We start from the raw sequence: 20,561 nt of genomic DNA on the forward strand, positions 1-20,561 counted from the left end.
CCAAATTGGTCTTATTGGTTTTTGGAAAACCGGAAACTAAAACCAAACCGAAATCAGTCGGTGAATCAATCGATTAGTTCGATTAACCGTCAGTTCGGTTCGTTGGTTTTTCGGTTTTTCAATTTTTATAATATATATTATAAAAATATATATAAATATATAATAAAAAATTATAAATATATATAATATTATATTTTAATTAATAAATAATATATCATATATTATAAATATATATTTATATATAATACATATTTATTAATTTATAATATACATAAATATATATAAAAAATATAAAATATATGTATATTGGTTGGTTCGATTAACTGTCGGTTTTTTATATTAGTTAACTGAAATCGAGCCGATACCTTTGATTTTTTAAAAATATCAAATCAAAGCTAAACCGCTCAATTTAATTAACCGATTTTTCATTCAATTTCAATCATTTTTTCAGTTGGTTCAGTTTTTCGGTTTTTTTTTCTCACCGCTAACTAAAAGCCTAGTAGGCCCGTCACTACTAGTGAGAGAGAGGAATCAAATTACTCTTCTACAGATGTTACGGACTCACGATTGATCTTGTATTATGTATAAAGAATACATTTACAGCACACGGTACATTACAATTACATCAATATATTGGAAGGTTCAAATAATTGGTTGGCCAAGAAGACAAAAGTCCTAATAAATTGAAATCAGGAGAGAGAGGACATGACAGAAAAACTAGACAACCATTTCACTTAAACTCTCCTCTAGGTCGGTTTTCCTTCCATCAAATCCTTCTTATAACGACAATCAGCACAGAGGAAAGGTTTTGAGCAAATGGAAAGGATCAAACCGGCATGAACCGAGATCCCCTCAATTGGGGCAAGGTCAACCTGGCAAACAGCACATGTCAAAAGACCATATGTTGATTGCCCCATAGATGACTCAATCCCAAGCCTAAATTCCATAATCAAAACAGCAACATTATTAATGTGATATAAATAATCAAAAGATATGGCCAATTACTACACTTTCATGTATATAGTGTACAATTTAGCACAAAGTGGCATTGCTTCTTTGCAGCTTCTTCACAAAAGTTGGACCCATGTTCTCAAGTGGTTTGGCCTGAATTGGGCCACACCTCCGGATCTGGCTTTCCTTATGGGTTTCCATCAACAGCCTATTCAAGGGATGCGGCTTTAAGGTTTTTATAGAATAATGGAACTCGATAATATGGGATGAAAATTATGTATTGTAAAGTAGCCTTTTGACTATTCTCTGTATTGCTGTTTGAGGAAATCTCTCCCTCAACAGAGCTTCTCCCTTTCTTCTTAATTTATATTATTAATATATATATATATACCACCATTTCTCAAAAAAGTGGCGTTGCTTCTTTGTACAGGAAAATAAATGTGATTGTCTTTTCCAGCAGTTAAGGTACGTAGTCTATGAGGAAACATATCTGGGTTCTGGTTGGAACCTTAGAATGAATACAGGGAGACGCTTACAATATTGATGCCATGGAATAGCTTTCTCATTTTGCAAGGGAATCTTGTGGCGATCCCGAAGGAAAAGTCAGAAAAGACTGGTGGGGTGGGGTTGGGGGAGGCAATATAGTTTGCAAGGATTTAAGTTTCCTTCTAACATTTCAACAACTGTACTCATTGAAGGTGATTTTTATTATTATTACTTTTTTTTGGTATTTAACACAACACATAGGTAAGTGGTAATAGCGGGACGCATAAAATACAGGAATTAATATGCTTGCAATACTGATGCCATGGAATAGCTGTCTCATTCTGCAAGGGAATCATGGGGTGATCTAGAAGGAGAAGTCAGAAAAGGCTTGGGGGGAATTTGAATGGATTCAAGGCTTCCTTCTAACATTTCAACAACCTTACTCATTGCAGGGCGACTTAAGGGATCAGTCTGGATGCACCATAGACCTACTATGCTCATATTTTTCACAATTTCATCTTCTCCTTCACTTATGTCTTCATCTAGTCCAAGATCCTTGCCTACTGTAAGACGTTCATAAACCCAATGTGGAAAATATACTTCGCTACCTTGGACCTCTCTCAAATCTATTTTCTTCTGTCCTCCCACCATTTCCAGAACCATCATTCCATAGCTATACACATCCGACTTGTGTGATACTTTTCTAAAATGTCGAGAAAACACTTCTGGAGCAATATACCCAACAGTCCCTCTCGCACCCAACATTGATATGGTGCTTTCTTTTCTAGGGCATAACTTTGCCAGCCTGAAATCAGATATCTTTGGACAGAAGTCTTGGTCTAGTAGAATGTCATGTGGTTTTATGTCAAAATGAAGAATGCGTGTGTTACAACCACGGTGCAAGTATTCTAGACCCCGAGCAATTCCAATTGCAATTTGATATAGTCTTTCCCATCCCAACTGAAGATTCATCATTAAAGACTTGTTATCATATATGAACTTTTCAAGAGATCCATTGGGCATGAACTCATAAATAAGAACTTTCTTCTGCTTCTCAAAGCAGAAACCTAAAAGTGTGACAACGTTTACATGAGAAGTTCTACTAATGCTTGCAACCTCATTAATGAATTCTTCACCATTATTGCCTTTGGTCTCACTTAGAACCTTCACTGCTACGACCCGACCATCAAGCAGCTTTCCTTTGTAAACACTACCAAAGCCTCCTTGGCCTAGTTTATCTTTGAAGAAGTTGGTCATTTCCTTCACTTGTGAATAACTGTACCTCTTTGGGGCTAGGGATCCATAGTTCTTGAAAAAATCCTCCACATCATCACAATTCTTCCCTCTTTTCTTCCAATGTATTGTTGATGTATCTGATGAAAGTTTCCTTGCCAAGAAGCAGATTACAAGAATGAAGGTCACTACAATCCCAATTCCTACACCTGCAAGAAGAGAAACCAGGAACTAAAACAGGGGTGGAATGTCTGAAAAAATTACTCATCTCACAAGACTTCAATGATGAGTAGTACTAATTGACAACTACAGATAAATTCATCCACATGAAAATAATTCAGGCTGCATTTGTTTCTTTAAAAAATGAACATAAAAAAAATTGCCATTATTTCTGTACATCTTACGGTGAAAACTTTGATGTTTTCATCTCTTTTAGATTCTTTTAAAAGGCAAGAGAAAAAAAAAAAAAAAAAAAAAGTTCCCCAAGCAAAACATAGTTCATATATTTTAGCCTTAAAATTTCCCATTCTACACTAAAAAGTTTAAATTGCTAAAACATCCCTTGAAGTTTCTGATACAGTTGCAAGTAGACCCCCTCTATTATAAACCTTTAACAAAATATATGAAAATGTCCAAAATACCCATACAATTACTATTGATGTTAGTTTCTACGAAAAAACAATTCAAATTTTATAAATACAAAAAAAAATAAAGAATTTAAGGTTGCAGCTTTACCTTTGAGCATTAATATGAAGAGCAAATTTGAAAAATAAATCAATTTCATAAAAGAGATAAAAAGGATTTGGACCAACAATTCATATGTATATAAAATTTGGAAAATAAACATTTTAGTTAAAAGTAACTGAATCAGTATTTTGAACATTTTCATGCTTCTTTAAACCAACATTAGAGTCTGATTAGCAAAATTACTTCTTTGCAAAATAAGTAATAAAATAAAGGGTTAATTAATTATATATATATATATGAAAAATTACTTATATGTACCCTCAACTTTCAAAACCATGGCCGTAATAACATAAATAGGCCTTCCATCAACGAAACGTTTAGAGCTGCTTGTAGTTATCATTAAAATATTTCATAATTCCAAATTGGTCCTTCTGAAAGTTTTTGGGTTAATTTTTCAATTAAAAACTAAACAAAAATAATAATCTTTTTACGAAAATTTGAAAACTCCTCCTGTTACCGTTCAAAGTAGTTGAGGGAGAGAAAAGAAGATCTGGAATCTTTTATCAATCAGTAGTAACCAAAGGATAGAAGGCAGCCGACTACATTCTCCCTCCAATAATTTCTATTTGCTTCTCTGTTTTTGGGTGTGGATTGGGCGGAAGAAAAGAGCTTGATACGGTGATGGTTTGAATTGGCAGCAGTTTGGTTATTGTTGGTGTTTTGTTATTATCGTTGTCATTGCTGTGGATGACCATCTTTGACCCATCTCTTCTGCAACAATGGATACTTGCTCTTGATTCCTGTTGGAACTGGACCCTCGTCTTCCAGCTCTCTCTCTCTCTCTCTCTCTCAATTTTTTTTTTTTGTTTTGTTCTTTCTCTGGCTTTATTTTAATAGCTTCAAAGACTCTTTTAATGGCATTCACGGCTCTGTACGTTTGCTGGATTTACCGCTCAATCTTATAACAACTCGTTGTCAGATCCTTCTCAAACCCTCCTTTTATTTTCGATGGGGTTGATTTCCTAGAAGTCAGTTTTTTCATAGGTGGAAACATTATTAGAACAAAAGCAAGAGCGGAGACAAAGATGAATGTAGCTGTGGCTGTGCTGCTTTTCTTGCATAGGAAGTGTGGGGCTTTATTTTGAAAATTTAATGAATAATTAAGGTTATTTTTGTCTTTTAAGTTTTATCCATCAGATTTAACCATTGAAAGTTCAACAAGGCATCCTTAAGTTAATTTTAAAAGTTCAAGATATATATAAATAGTTTCTCTATACATAAATAATTAACCGTAAAATAAAAGCAACCACAAAACACTTTCCAAGAGAAATCGGCAAGCCGAATCAGTATTTCATATATAGTAATTCATTTTTTTTTTTTTCCTTTTTGGTATTTGGTGATACGTGTGATGCATAAAAACACTAATAATCCTTCTTAAAGTCGGTGGTTGCAGGAATTGAATCCGCATTTATGCTTAAGTGAACCAGATAACATATGTGCCACTCCTCCAGGCTTTTTGATTTTTCAGCAACTGGTCCTGCTCAGTGCTCATTGAGAGTAAGAGACTTTTGAATTATTATTCATTAAGTAACTTTAAAAGTTAAAAAAAGGGGTCGGGTGACTCGGGTCTCGATCTCCATCCTCGCATTCAGGAGGGCGGGAATTTGTTTTTAGGGACAAGTATCTCGGTAAAAGCACTAGGACGGTGCAGTGGAAAATCAGAGGATTCCAATTCCATCTTCCATGCTCCAATCAGCAAGTCTACCAATCCGAAGATTATTGGTTGTTTCTTTTTAGTTGATTCCAGGTACAATTCTAACTAAAAAATGGAAAAAAAAAAAACAAGAAAAAAGGAATATATCAGTTTATAAGTGATGAAGGAAGATTTGGCCTGACATCACAGTTATGCGATACGTGGCAAAAGCAACAGTTTGGTACAAAATCAAGCTTAAGGCGCGAGCACCAAGGAGAGAAACCAGCGGTCAGAACTCCCTATTAGGGGCTCGAACTCACCCTTGGCCCCAAACCAGAAAGTAATCCAAACTAGCCTGCATGCATAGTTCGGGACATACTTCGCCGAACTGGCCTGCCTTGTAACAGTTCAGGACATCGCCGAACTGGCCTACATGCACAGTTCGGGACATACCTCGCCGAACTAGTCTGCCTTGTAACAATTCGGGATACACCTCGTCGAACTGACCTGCCCTATACAAGACATCTCCGAACTCAAGACTTCGCCTCGCTCACCACTCCACCGCATCGCCTTCAGGGCACCAAAACCAAACAAACCACACTATGCCTGACAACGAGGAAGTCCGTACCCGAGGGCGGCGCACCTGACTGACTTGGGATCTGACGCTTGACGGCCGCACTCCAAACGGCCACCTACCACCGCCTCCTGACACCGCCATCTCCAGTTAGAGTGACGGTTCCGACAAAAAGCAACGACGGTTCTGCCCCAACAGGAAGGACGACACTCGAAGTGATAGATGCAAGGGTAATCATACCCGACCTGACAAGGGCTTCGGAGCGAGTGCGCGAAGTGATTATAAAAGGCCCCCTACCCCCAACAACAAGGTATGTGAACTTTGCGCCATCTGGTCTATACTTTGCCTTTGAGAGATTACTAACTTGAGCTTTGGAGTTATCTCGCTGGGTTCCCCCGGAGTTCCCTCATCTTTTCCGTTTCAGACTCCCCGTCGCTCCAGCTCAGAGGCGAATTCGTTGACAGCTAAGACCGGTCGGATTGCACTCCATCAATTGGCGCCGTCTGTGGGAACGCTTCTAAAAGCCTCCCTCTAAATCTCTCTTACCTACCCTTTTTTCAAAAACTCCAACACCCACTCCAACACCAAAATGGCCTCCTCCAATAGTGCCAGACGTGGAACAAAAACAGCCACTACCAGAGAGCAACTCCATGTTCCAGCAGTGTGCATTGGGCAGTTCACCATCCCCCTTTCAGTGGATGGGATCCCAAGTTTGAATGTGCCAGAGGCGGTGGCACCTCTGAACACTCCTTCGTTGAACATTCCTCTTCCACTCCCCATTGAAACAAACTTCGCGGAACCAACTGTTGTCCCACTAGCAGCCCACCAAAACCAGCTAGATGATCTAATGCATGCATGCGGGCAATGCAGGCCCAAATGCAGCAATTCTAGTAGCACCAACTCCAGCAACACCAGGTGTTGCACCACCTCTCCCAACACCATTATCAGCAACAGTTCCCTCAGCTACCCTTGAACCAGCCACTGCTCCCCCCCCGGCACCCTGTTTCAAAGCCGGTCAAGGCCTCCCCTCAAGGTGGACGACCTCACCAAGGAGAGGCTTCCCGACCTCATCCCCGGGCCAAAAGCAAAGAAATATCACCCCCGCCTCACAGCTCGCAGGTGGGTCAGGAACCTCGCCCACGAAGTCACCCCGGTGCTCCAAGCCCGAGTTCCCACTCATGGAGAACCGCTTCAGCGCCTTAGCAGCAGGCCAGCATTCCGGGCCCATCGAGCTCGGCAACACGGAGGCCAGTAGTGCCAGCACCAGGCCCACTCAAAGAAGGCACCGACGAAGTCGCCAAACTGCTACCCGTGTGCTACCCGAGCTCAGAGGCAAGGAAGAAACAAGCTCGGGCGAGGTAAAAACCGTCCCCATTCTCTCAGTTCCTTCCCCCCTTTCAGTAGAACTTCTGGCAGTCCCCTTGCCTAGAGATTTCAAACTCCCATCTCTGGACAAGTATGATGGGTCCTTTGACCCCAACGACCACGTCGACGCGTTCCAGTCGCAAATGCACCTCGCCAAGCCCAGCGAGTCATGCATGTGCGTGGCCTTCACCACCACCTTCAGAGGGGTGGTCCGCACCTGGTATCGGAACCTTGCTTCCGGGTCAATAAGAAGTTGGGCCCAGTTCGTACAGATCTTCACCGCGCACTTTGTTACCAACAAGAGGTGCCCCAGAACCGAGGAAAGTATCTTCGGGGTAATCCAAAGAGAGGGAGAACCCATCCGGAGCTACATCAAGTGGTTCAATGAAGCATGTTTGCAGATCCCTCGGTTAGACCCCGCGGTACAGCACGCCGCGGCCAAAAGAGGGGTGACGCACAAAGAATTCAAGTGGCACATGGTGGCCAGCCAGCCCACAACCGTAGCCGACTTCCTCAAACTCGCGAACAAGTTTATGAGAACAGAGGAAGAGATCAACCAGAGAGCCGAAGGCGGGGTTGAAAAAAGAAAAAGAGAAGGCGAGCCCTCCAACCTCGGCGACAGAAGAAGCCAGAACCGAGAGGCGAAGCCAAGCCAGCCGTCCCGAGCTCCCTTAGCAGTTCAGACGGATTACACGTCGTTGAACACAAGGCAGACCGAGATCCTGATGACGATCAAGGACGCCCCTTACGTAAAGTGGCCACCTCACATGAAGAGCAACCCCAACGAGAGGAACAAAAATTTATATTGTAGTTTTCATAAAGATCACGGTCATAGCACCGAACAATGTAATAATCTCCGCGACGAGATAGAGGGACTTATCCGTCGCGGGTACTTGAGAAACTTTGTACATTATGACAATAATAAAGCGGGTCGGCAAGGGGAACACGGGAAGGATGCCCCCGAGCCGAGCAATAGGCAGGCTGAAACCTGCAGCGACCTCCCCCAAAAGAGAGGCCAGTCCGGGGAACCATCCACGTGATAGTGGGCGGTTCGGTGGTGGCAGGATGCACTTCGGCAGCAGCACGGACGTCAGTTCGCGAAGTAGCCCGAGAGGAGCAGAACCCTCCCAAGAGGCCAAAGACAGAAGAACCAATCTTTTTTACAGAAGACGACGCGCGAGGTGTTCACTACCCCCACGACGACGCGCTCGTCATAAAGCTAAGGATCAACGACTTCGAAGTTCGGCGCGTACTGGTGGACTCAGGCAGTTCGGCGAACATTCTATTCAAATCGGCGTTCAACCAATTACGGTTGCAAAAAAACGAGTTGAAACCCGCTCACACTCCTCTGGTAGGCTTCAGCGGAGAGGAAGTCAGGCCCCTGGGGAAAATAACAGTACCTATGGAAGTCGACACATGGCTGTGCGCGGTAAGACTCAACCATGATTTCCTGGTGGTCGTGACCCCCTCCCCATACAATGCCATAATAGGGCGACCAATTACGCATATTCTGTGTGCAGTGGTCTCCACTTATTATCTGGCAATGAAGTTCCCCACGGACTTCGGTGTGGGGTTAGTGCGGGGCGACCAACTTGAGTCCCGCAAATGCTATGTTGCTGCCCTAAAGGGAAAAACCAACGCAGTCGGCGACCTCAAACTAGAGCGACCGGCGGAGCAGGGCGACGAACGAGCTTCGCCCACTGAGGAAACAGTCGCAGTCCCGACCTCGGCTATAGATCCGACGCGAACACTACAGATCGGTGCTTCCATCAAGGAACCTTTGCGAACTGAACTGGTGAGTTTCTTACTTCAAAATTTAGATATTTTTGCATGGTCCGCGACAAATATGCCTGGTATTGACCCCGGCCTTATAACTCACAAACTTAACACTGACCCTGTAGTCAAACCCATTAGACAGAAGAAACGCAACTTAGCCCCGGAGCGCTGGAGGGCGGTTGATGAAGAAGTCGAAAAGCTCATCGCAACAAACTTTATAAGGGAAGTTCATTACCCGAGCAGGGTAGCCAACCCGGTGCTGGTGAAAAAAGCGAACGGCAAGTGGCGCATGTGCGTCGACTACACTGACCTGAACCGAGCCTGCCCAAAAGACTGCTTCCCCTACCCTGAATCGACCACCTAGTGGACGTGACCTCGGGACATGAGCTGCTAAGCTTCCTGGACGCCTACTCAGGCTACAACCAGATCAAGATGGACCCGTCCGACGAGAAAAAAACCAGCTTCATAACTGAGTTCGGCTTGTACTGCTACAAGGTCATGCCCTTCGGACTAAAGAATGCTGGTGCGGCCTTCCAAAGACTTGTAAATAAACTTTTTCGGCCTTTAATTGGCACAAAAATCGAATGTTATGTAGACGACATGGTCGTCAAAACACAGTTCTCCCAAGAATTAATAAAAGACTTGGATTCTGTTTTCCAAATTCTGCATTAGTATAAAATGAGACTAAACCCAAACAAGTGTGTCTTCGGTGTCACCTTGGGTAAGTTTTTAGGGTACATTGTCAATCGGTGCAGTATTGAGGCCAAACCGGATAAAATAAAGGCCATCCTTGATATGAGACCACCTCGGAAAGTAAAAGAAATTCAAAGGCTAAACGGCCGCTCTGAGCCGCTTCATGTCCAAATCCGCAGACTGCTGCCTGCCTTTCTTTAAGGCAATCAAAGGCAAAGGGTTCGAATGGACCCGAGATTGCCAGCTCGCGTTCGACGAGCTAAAGACCTACCTCGCTACAGTGCCAACCTTAGCCAGACCCGAGGAGGGCGAGGTCTTAGAACTGTACCTCTCGGTGAGCGACGAGGTGGTCAGTTCGATACTAGTAAAGGAAGTAGATCGGGTCCAATGGCCCGTCTATTATGTTAGTAAAATTCTATAGGGAGGAGAGACGAGGTACCCGTAGATAGAAAAAATAGCCTATGCACTGGTGATATCAGCTCGGAAACTCCGCCCGTACTTCCAAGCTCACACCGTCGTTGTCTTAACCGACAAACCCCTAAGACAAGTCTTGCTGAAGCCCGAGGTCTCCGGTAGGCTGACGAAGTGGGTCATTGAACTCAGCGAGTACGACCTCCAGTACAAACCGCGGACCGCAATTAAAGCCCAAGCTTTGGTAGATTTTATCGCCGAGTGCACTTTCAGCCTCGAAGCCCCTCAACAGGTTGAGCCCGAGGTCCCCAGTTCGGGCAAATCCGGAGCTCTCAAGCCAATAGAGTCTGAACCCCGTGAAGTAGCAGTCAGTGTGGCATATCTCCTGGTCAGGCGAAACGCGAACTGGGATGAGGAGCCCTAGATCCTTCACGTAGATGGTTCCTCGAACAAGCAAGGCAGCGGGGCTGGAATAGTCTTATGCGGCCCGGGCGACACAAAATTGGAATACGCATTACGCTTTGAATTCGCGGCATCTAACAACGAAGAAGAATACGAAGCATTGATAGTCAGACTGAACTTAGCGCAAAAGGTAAGAGCAAAACACTTGGTCATCTGCGGCGATTCCCAGCTCATGGTCAACCAAGTTACGGGCGAGTACGAATCACGCGAGCTCTCCATGATCGCATACTTGGCGAAAGTAAAAGAGGCCCTGCTCAAATTCCATTCACACTTCATCAGGAAAATCCCGAGGTCAGAGAACACTGAGGCCGACGCTCTGTCCCGGTTAGCCAGTACAAGCCACAACAACATGAGAACCGTGTACATAGAGGACTTACCTCGGCCTAGTATTCTCAGCGGGGCAGAGGAGTCGCTCCCGTCCTCAAAGCAGAGTCGAGCTGGATTGACCCACTCGCGAGCTTCTTGCTAGACGAAACCCTCCTTGCAGAACGCAATGCAACCAAAAGGGTGCAGTGCCAAGCAACCAAATACGCCATAATAGACAAACAGTTGTACTGACAGTCCTACACGCTTTCCTACTTGCGTTGCCTGCGACCTGCCGAAGCCGAGTTCGTACTCCTCGACACTCGTGAAGGTCTATGCGGCGAACACCTGGGGGGCAGAGCACTCACCCAAAAAGCACTTCAACAATGATACTACTGGCCAACGATGAAGGTAGAAGCACTCAAGCTCGTCAGAAAATGCGACAAGTGTCAGAAGCACGCCAATATCCACCATCAGCCTGCTTCCGACCTCAAATACCTCGCCATCCCGTGGCCCTTTGCACAATGGGGTATCAACCTCCTGGGGCCATTCCCGCCAGCAACTGGTGGGAGAAAATTCCTAGTTGTGGCAGTGGATTACTTCACAAAGTGGATAGAAGTCGAACCTCTGGTACATAGTATGTCATTTCGGGTTACCTCGGGTACTAATTTCCAACAATGGCAAGCAGTTCAAGGATATCAAGTTCCAAGAGTGGTGCCACAACATGGGGATTCGGCAGAACTTCACATCAGTCGCGCACACGCAGGCAAACGGTCAGACAAAAGTTATGAATAGAACCATCCTGCGCGGGCTGAAAGCACGGCTAGATCGAGCTAAGGGATTGTGGGCCGAAGAGCTACCAAGCGTTTTATGGGCTCACCGAACTACAGAAAAAACCACCACGGGAGAAACCCCCTTCAACCTCACCTATAGCACTGAAAGTAGTGATCCCGGTGGAAATCGAAGTACCAACATTGCAACTAGAAACATATGACGATCGGACAAACGGAGAAGAGTTGCGTACCAACCTTGACCTACTGGACGAGGTAAGGGACCTTGCGCACATCCGGACAGCGGCCTACCAGCAGCAGGTAGCTCACTACTACAATGCCAGAGTAAAACAGCAAAGCTTCTGAGTCAGCAACCTAGTCCTTTGTAAGATTATGGTGCCCGAACCCGGCATGGGAAAACTTGGACCAAACTAGGAAGGGCCCTATAAAGTAAAGAGAGCGCTTGGAGGGGCATACGAGCTCGAAACCTTAGAAGGCAAACAAGTACCTCGAGCGTGGAAAATTGTGAACTTAAGGCGAAACTACCTATAAACCGCCAAGCGAAGTGGACGAAATCGCTACAAGGGCCTAAGGGCCATGATGCAGAGCCAACAAGAGGAACCTCGGCGTAAGCAAGCAAAGAAAAGTTGGGCATATTATCAGCTTGGCAAAAAATCAGTTCGCTACAAAAGCCTTAGCGCCGAAACAGGTCGCGTAAGTACAATAACCTGGACAAGACAATGGCATATTATCAGTTCGACAAAGAATTAGTTCGGGAAAAAGACACTAGGCAAAAAGATTGTCTATTCCGTTGCAAGAAACAGGAGTACATTGGCCATCAGAAGGCACTTCCAAAACAAAAAAAAAAAAAATCTTTACATGCCCGGAGCTACTTCTTCGCCATCAGAAGGCACTTCAACAACACCAGAAGGCCCTACCTCTCCTTCAGAATCCGGCTCGCCATCGGCAGCATTGGCCATCTCCTGAGTTATACGCGAAGTGGATATGGCACTAACATCGAGGTTGGGGTACGTGTTCCGGATCATCCACCGGCTCAGCTTGAATCCCCTTCTATAAGAATCCACCATCAGGTCGTCAAAACGCGGAGAGGCAATATAGTCTTCAACAGCCTTCTTCTTGGCGTCTTCAATACCTTGGGAAAAAATCTACGTTTTCTCCTTGATGTCCTCCTGAAGATATTCGACCCGATGCTACAGGTCCAATTTCAAGTCCGTCATGTGCTTGACGACTACCCCCATGGCCTCGGCATCCCGCTGAGATATCGCCTGCCTGGCCATGGTAGCGCGAGCAGCCTCTTCGGCAGCATAAGCGGTCGCCTCAGCAGCTCGGGTATTCGCCTCGGCGGCACAGAAAGCCTCTTCAGCAGCATGGGCGGCAGCCTCAGCAGCTCGCGTCTGTCACGAGCTCCGCTCCACATGGGCTGCTAAGGCGTGAATTGAAGAATTCACCTACCAAAAGGAACAAGTAAGCGACAACAGCAAGAAGGATAGAAAATGAAGAAGGCAGACGAAATTTGACTTACCACCATAGCATGTGGTACGGCACGGCAGGCGACATGATTCAAAGGAAGATCGGTCCACGCCGCGATCTCCTCGGGGAAAGTAGCCTCCCTACTCTTCTAAAAAGCGTAGTTCGGCGTCAACACGCTCCTGAACTCCCATTGAGCTCCCGAACCCGAGGGCCCAGCCCGCGTATGAGCGGACCCGGAGTGAGCAGGAGCACTGGAGTATGCAGGAGCACCCGTATGAGTGGTCTCAACGTAAGGCGCCCCGGCAGCTTCATGCATCGGTGGAGTCACCTCGGGCTCCCTGGGCAGATCCTCCAGCGTGTGGCCTGGAACTTGAGGCTCCTCATCCGGGGGCAGATCGGTACGAGTTCGCTTGGCGACCCGCTTCCTCCTCTTCAATGCCTTGGAACAAGCGCCCCCCACGAGTCCTCTCTGCGTCCATCACACCTGCAAAAAGAGTTCAACATCAGAAAAAACGAAGGAATTGAGCAAACAAGAAACCTCTGAGCTAGAAACCTACCCAAACTCAGGCCGACCGCAATAAGCTTGGCCTCCATTAAGTACTGATGGCACTTTAAACTTTGTCATGCCCATTACCGGAGGCCCTTCACCGTCTCTTTGTCGAGAGTGACACCAGAATCAAGAGCGGCCTCACCCCACCCGGTCTAGAAAGGCCATCCTTGTGCACTTCGCACACCGAAGTAGTCCCGCTTCTACGCCGGGACCTTATTGGGAAGTTCGTGCAGAAGCTTAAAGCCAGGGCAAGGAGACAGGTAATACGCCCGTCTTCCCCTAGGAAGAGAACCTGCTTGTTTCTTAAGCATTAAGATGGAGGAGAATATCTCCAAGTCTAAAGGGAAATTCTACTCGCAAAAAAGGGAGATTGTCTTCACTAGGTTCCGAATAGAGTTCGGATGAAGCTGGCCAATGGTAACACCAAAGTGGTTTATAACTTCGACGAGAAGGGGGTGGAAAGGCAGTCGCAACCCCGCAATGAGCTGCTCTTAAAAAATCACGATCTCATCCGGGTCGTGTTCTCAAGGAAAGCTACCCGAAGGAATGAAATATGTTTACCCCCCAGGTAGATTGTAAGACATAAGTATAGATTGGAGCCCCTCGGGCGTCATGGTCGAGGGACCAAACCTGTCTAGCATCTGACCTCAGCGAGAGGTAGATGCCAAACTACCTGAAGCGGCTCGGCCTACGGGTTCATAGTCATCCTCAAGTTCCACCTCAGGATCACTAAGGCAGTCGAGGGATACGGCTCAGTTTGTAGAACCTACATCAGTCCTATTTGAAGAGTCGTCTGAGCTATCAAAGCTAGACATCGAGGAAAAGAGGTGGATCCAGGAAGGTACTCACCGGAAGAAAGTTTTGAAGGATCCGGAGACGTGAACAAGCCAAAAACCTTGAAGGCTAAGTAACCAGCCTAGACGCGAGCTGAAAAACCTGGACGCGAGCTGAAAAGTTGGACGCAAGCTCAAGAGGCAAACCACAGAAGTGACAAATCGACTGGGGTCCCCCACTATTTATAGCTACATTAACCAAGAACCACAGTGCAGATCAAAGACAACCTGATGGCCCGCATTCGCGTTGACCGCACGTCCCCTGAGATCGAGACGTGATTGGCGCACGTCTTTCTGAAAAGAGCGAAACATCAGCGCACGTCTTTTTGAAACCGACGTCGCGCCGGCGCACGTCTTTCTGAAACTGACAACGTGTCGCACGTCTCCCTGCAACTGACAAAACCGCCAGTGCACGTCCCTTCAAAATGGCAATGGTGCGCTTTTTTCAAAATTGAGTGACTCGTTGTCACGTCTCAGCAGCGTGAATTTTTGAAATTTAAAATAAACGCGCGCTGCCACGTCTGTCAACATTTATGAGTAGTAGGCACGTCTCCCACCTTTTCGGACACTCCAGAAAACCGAAGAACCCTGGCAAAAGCAACTCGCGCAGTCAAGATTCGAAGTACGGGACAAATCCACCTACCACCTCGCAAAACTCCCCACACCAGGGCATGACCCTTGGTGCGAGGAGTGAGGGGCAATTGATGAAGGAAGATTTGGCCCGACCTCACAGTTATGCGACACGTGGCAAAGGCAACAGCTCGGCACAAAAGCAAGCCTAAGGCGCGAGCACCAAGGGGAGAAACCAGCGGTCAGAACTCCCTACTAGGGGCCCGAACTCACCCTTGGCCCCAAACCAGAAAGTAATCCGAACTGGCCTGCATGCACAGTTCGGGACATACTTTGCCGAACTGGCCTGCCTTGTAACAGTTCAGGGCATCGCCGAACTGGCCTGCATGCACAGTTCGGGACATACCTCGCCGAACTGGCCTGCCTTGTAATAGTTCGGGACATCGCCGAACTGGCTTGCATGCACAGTTCAGGACATACCTCGCCGAACTGGCCTGCCTTGTAACAGTTCGGGATATACCTCACCGAACTGGCCTGTCGTGCAACAGTTCGGAATACACCTCGCCAAACTGACTTGCCCTATACAAGACATCTCCGAACTCAAGACTTCGCCTCGCTCACCACTCCACCACATCGCCTTCAGGGCACCAAAACCAAACAAACCATACTATGCCTGACACTGAGGAAGTCCGTACCCGAGGGCGGCACACCTGACTGACTTGGGATCTGACGCTTGACGGCCGCACTCCAAACAGCCACCTACCACCGCCTCCTGACACCGCCATCTCCAGTTAGAGTGACGGTTCCGACAAAAGGCAACGACGGTTCTGCCCCAACAGGAAGGACGACACTCGAAGTGACAGATGCAAGGGTAATCATACCCGACCTGACAAGGGCTTCGGAGCGAGTGCGCGAAGTGATTATAAAAGGCCCCCTACCCCCAACAACAAGGTATGTGAACTTTGTGCCATCTGGTTTATACTTTGCCTTTGAGAGATTACTAACTTGATCTTCAAAGTTATCTCGCCGGGTTCCCCCCGAAGTTCCCTCATCTTTTCTGTTTCAGGCTCCCCGTCGCTCCAACTCAGAGACGAATTCATTGACAGCTAAGACTGAGTGAATTGCGCTCCATCAATAAGTAAGGCTGCAATTGGATAGATTTCAAAACAGAAACTCTTACATTGGTATGAAATGTTAAGCTATGAAAAAGGCAATTTTTTTCACGTATTGACCTTTTTCTTTCATTCAAATCGATATAAGTTCCAGGACCTTTAGTCTCGAGGTCCATGTATAAAAAATGTAAGATGGTTTTATTATTTGGAGACAAAGAAGAGTGAGAGAAGAAATTATCAGGATGGATCATTCCCGGTTGCAATCTTTATTTTCCAATGTGCCGAGGACCCTGCGATGGAATTGTCACATGAAACAACAGGATTAGCGAAAAATCAAGAATGAACATCTAAGTTGCATTTATCTACAAAATCTCAGCACACCAGTGGAAAGAAAACAATTCCTGACTCCCCTCCCCTCTCTACCATACATACACACACCCAACACCTACAAAGAAAAGAAGAAATACATAATAAAATAGCAATTCCTTCTTTTACAACGTGGTGACACTGTTTTCTGTGGACTGCAAGCCTGCAAGGTTGAATGAGAACTTGTCATATGGTATGTAGAACAGAGGAACTCAGATGTTTACTGGTTAGAATATGATAAAAACCTAAAACACATAAATACTGTTTTTTTTTTTTTTTTCTGTAACCGGTAAAATAAACTAATTTTTATTTCCATCCCATCTTTGTCTTTCTCGGCCTCTATTAGATTTCCATACCATTCCTTAATCCAATTTGAGGCAATCCGTGGGAAATCTCTGTTGAAGGGAGACACTGGCGTTCAACCGAAGCTAGGGGTGATTGAACAACCGTGTGGAACGTACAAGGGTGATTGACTCTGGTTTTAATCGCTATTCTTGTAGACACAAGACGTCATTTTATACAGGAATTTAAATATGTCCACTGAACAGTAAAAGAAAATAGAAAGGAAAATAACAGAAATTTGTTACTGAATAGTCAAAGATTCCTATCTAATAGGAATCCTTCGGACCGACGACCTACTTAACGAACAGGGCAAGATTGGAAACAGAAGCCACCCGAGAAGGGATGGTTTGTTATTGAATCAGAAGGCAAATGTTCTACCCGAAAAAAAAAAAAAGAAAAAAAGAAAGAAAAATCAAAGATAGAAATAAGGATTGAGAAAGTTGTTTTGATTGACATACCATTATTTTTAAGCTCCAGTTGGATATTATTGCCTGCATTTGTACAAATGAGGGTATTATTTGATGGATCCCGTCGACAAGGGACTCCTTTGACATCGCACTCGTGGCATTCCGGGGGAAAGCTCCATTTAAGAGAGAAGCCGGCGTGCAACAGAGGCGAGAGGTGATCATCCGTTTTGTTGACAGAATCAGATAGAGGCGGCAACAGATTGTGCACGGGAATTTGGAAGACTGAACAAAATTCCTTTGGAACATAGGAGAGTGATCGACCCTGCTTTGGATCGCTGTTCTGGTAGAAGACATGCAAGGCCCCCCGCCCCGGACAATAATAGGTGTGCTCGAAAAATTGATTCACGATTTCTTTTGGTGGGGAATACTTGGGGTTGTAAGAACACGTGACCAAGGTAAGGTTAGGGCTAATTACTTGAAACAGGAGAGTAGTGGCCAAACTGGAGAAAGTGGGTGCCGTGAAATTGTGCCAGTGATAGGCTGCCTCCTCCACTCCTCCGTCTTGATCACCATCTGGGAAGTGACGGATCACAATAGTGTTATTATTGTCATGGATTGCTTCTACTTCGTAGCGTTTTCTTCCACCACCAAAACCAAAATAAATAATAGGTCTGTTATATTCATGGCAATGGATAACGCTTAACCCGCATTCGGGATGTTGTGAATTGGAAAATGGGTGGCTGATGTTGTTGAGATTCCCACACTCAAACGGATGGCATCGTGCTGCGACCCCACTTGCTTGGGTTGGCGGGTTCATCTTCTCTTTTTCTTTTCTCGACCCCAGTTTCTATTCTTTAGTTGATTTCTTCCTCTGTTCTTATGAACTTGTCTGCGAACTTGAGGAAATCAACAACGATTGCGGGCTGACTGACCACCATGTGCCATTTGAACTTCTTATTTATAGAAATTGATGAGAGAAATGAATAGTTATATTACAAAAGAGAGTTAATTCAACTGAAAAAAAATATATATGTAGGGACTGATCATTGCTCTTTAGAGTTGAAATACCAAATTTATACATCAAGTAACAACAATAATTTGTGTTAATCAACCCAAAACGTTTCTGATTATGTGACATAACAATTCATATTTTAACACTAATTTTATTGATCAACTCCAAAACGTTTCATGAAAAAATAACAATGATACCAAACATATTTTTAGTGAGTTGCGTGAAATGGAAATACTGAAGTGAATATGCCTAGTAACAAAGCAATTGCACCGTACAAGATCACAGTTGAAATAGAGTAGACAGTGTGGCCATTGTACTGCTATTTCTAGATGAAATACAGCACAAGAAACTACCACATTACCAAAAACCATCTTAGGTGGGCGGAATCAGAATCTCATTTCCATTTTTTTTAGAACGGTATTTTCTTATATGAGAGAATAACAATTCTCACACCCTCTCCTGGGAATGAGAATTAATCTATTCCAACCAATTTTGATTCTGATTCTTATATCAGTTTGAGAAAAAATAAAATCAAAGGAATAGACCATTCATTCTGATTCCGATTCTGTGGAAATATTTCAATTCAGATTAATTCCAACTGTAACACAAACTGACCTTTGTAGGCTAAAATGAAAATTGATATATAATATAATGCCAATACATAACCCAACCAGTCAAGTTCAAAAGGGGAAAGAGTGGAATGGAACTTTTCTACTACAAAAGTGACATGTAATTAATACACGATGCTGTAACACAAAACTTCAACCTGGTGATAATTCCTTTTTAAGCAATTGAGCCTTTTAAGAGGCGGTGCCATTTTGGAATTTGTTCTACTTACTGCTATAAATCATTCAAGGGCAATGGATCTTTTCTACTGTTTCTGACTATTTCTCAAATATCCAAGTTAGGGCAATCCTATTAATTATTATCCATACATCAACACAAATATATTAATTCTTGTCCTTATCCGATTACAACAAATTCAAGATTGACCTGTTCATCCTTCCTATTCTTCACATATTCTAACTCATGTTTACAATATCAACCGGCAATGGAAGTATACGAGAAGTAACATCCCCAGCTAAACAGATTCATCATAGATGAAAGTCTTTGTTCAAGAAAGATACGTGCCATGTTTTTGGAAAGCAATCCAACAGGTGTTAAGATGACTGTTTCTAACTGTCACTTATTTTTAATTTAAGCATTTCCAAACATAACCTTAGTCACAATTCAACCTAACCCCTTCTGTTACATGATAACTCGTTTTTTCAACAGCTGATATCATTTTGTAAAAGGTCCAAAATCATGAATTCTGATATCAGCTTTTGGAAAAAGCTGATGTTGATATCAGCTTTTGTAGGCCATGTTTTAAATTGATTGATAAAGTCATCAGAATTTTCTTCGATTTTTCTAAGCAACACATTAAAAGAAAAATAAGAAACTAGAGTTTCTGACCATTTCTCAAATACCCTTTTTTTAAATTTCAAGGTTATCCTATTAAGGTAATTGATAGTGCTACAGTTGAACTCTTATTTTAATCGATCTGATGAGCAGAGCAGAGTCAAGTCAGGTAATCCCCACCTTATTAACAGATGATACACACAAATCATGCTTGAATTCCTTCCTAAGTTTGGGGAAATTTTTGACAGGATATACTTAATGAACTTGGAAATATCTACCACATGTATCAAAATCTTTGTTCAATAAGACTATGCGCCATGTTTTGGGGAAGTAATTAAATATACCGGTAGGTATGAGATGACTGTTTCTTAGTGTCATTATTTCTTTGAGAAAGTGTCCAAATTAAGAACAAGATTTCAAAGAAATGAGAGCAGTTGTGGACTTTATAATTAATTCCAATAAACAATTAATCCAATCCTGGATTACACGCGGAGACCAGATCAGAAGATACAAGACCATTTCATTGGCTTCACTCTATAAATAGCACGGCTCTCATCCCAACCTTCTCAACCCATCAAACAAGCAATTTGTTCATTTGTTCTGTCAAGACTTCAATATTGCTAGCTAGTGAAAAATGAGTGCTAGGAAGGTTGCAGTTCTTGTCCTCTTGGCCCTTTGCTCTCAAGCTTTAGCCTCTGACCCAAGTCCTCTGCAAGACTTCTGTGTTGCCATTAAAGACACTGAGACTCCTGGTACTACATGCATGCACAATGTGAAAATGCAAATGTTATTAAGCTTCTTTTCTATTGTTTTGAAAATCGGATTGAGTCGAACAGTTGAACCATTTGATCTGAGAATTGGTCAAGTCATCGGGTCTATTTTAGCTTTAAACCGTTATTTTGCAAAAAAACAAAAAAAGAACTATTGAAATGGTTAGAAAACTGTTAATTCGAACAATTACACTACTAAACTGTTTGACCCAAATAGTAGTTTACGATTTTATAAAATATTTAATTTTTCATTTCAAGGATCATTAACAAAGAAAAAAAAGTGGTGTAAAAATGGGGGAGGGA

General features: G+C 44.1%; 1 protein-coding gene and 2 long non-coding RNA genes across 3 annotated transcripts; all 3 read right to left on the bottom strand.

Moving 5' to 3' along the window:
• Nucleotides 1–1,773: 1,773 nt before the first annotated feature.
• Nucleotides 1,774–3,694, bottom strand: LOC148863695 (PR5-like receptor kinase). Its single transcript, XM_088976276.1, has 2 exons — nt 3,676–3,694; nt 1,774–2,879 (listed from the first exon to the last, which is right to left on the bottom strand). Exons 1-2 carry the CDS (start codon nt 3,692–3,694, stop codon nt 1,774–1,776), a joined length of 1,125 nt encoding a protein of 374 aa, XP_088832402.1.
• An 8,502-nt stretch (nt 3,695–12,196) lies between these two features.
• On the bottom strand, nt 12,197–13,808 carry LOC148863696 (uncharacterized). Its single transcript, XR_016110370.1, has 3 exons — nt 13,453–13,808; nt 12,948–13,379; nt 12,197–12,873 (listed from the first exon to the last, which is right to left on the bottom strand). It is a non-coding gene; the product is annotated as an uncharacterized LOC148863696 (long non-coding RNA).
• A 2,173-nt stretch (nt 13,809–15,981) lies between these two features.
• On the bottom strand, nt 15,982–17,991 carry LOC148863697 (uncharacterized). Its single transcript, XR_016110369.1, has 2 exons — nt 17,127–17,991; nt 15,982–16,250 (listed from the first exon to the last, which is right to left on the bottom strand). It is a non-coding gene; the product is annotated as an uncharacterized LOC148863697 (long non-coding RNA).
• Between the last annotated feature and the right edge of the window lie 2,570 nt (nt 17,992–20,561).

The sequence above is a fragment of the Nelumbo lutea genome, chromosome 3 (genome assembly GCF_056320005.1).
Source record: "Nelumbo lutea isolate HS-2025 chromosome 3, American lotus-T2T, whole genome shotgun sequence".
Lineage (NCBI taxonomy): Eukaryota > Viridiplantae > Streptophyta > Magnoliopsida > Proteales > Nelumbonaceae > Nelumbo > Nelumbo lutea.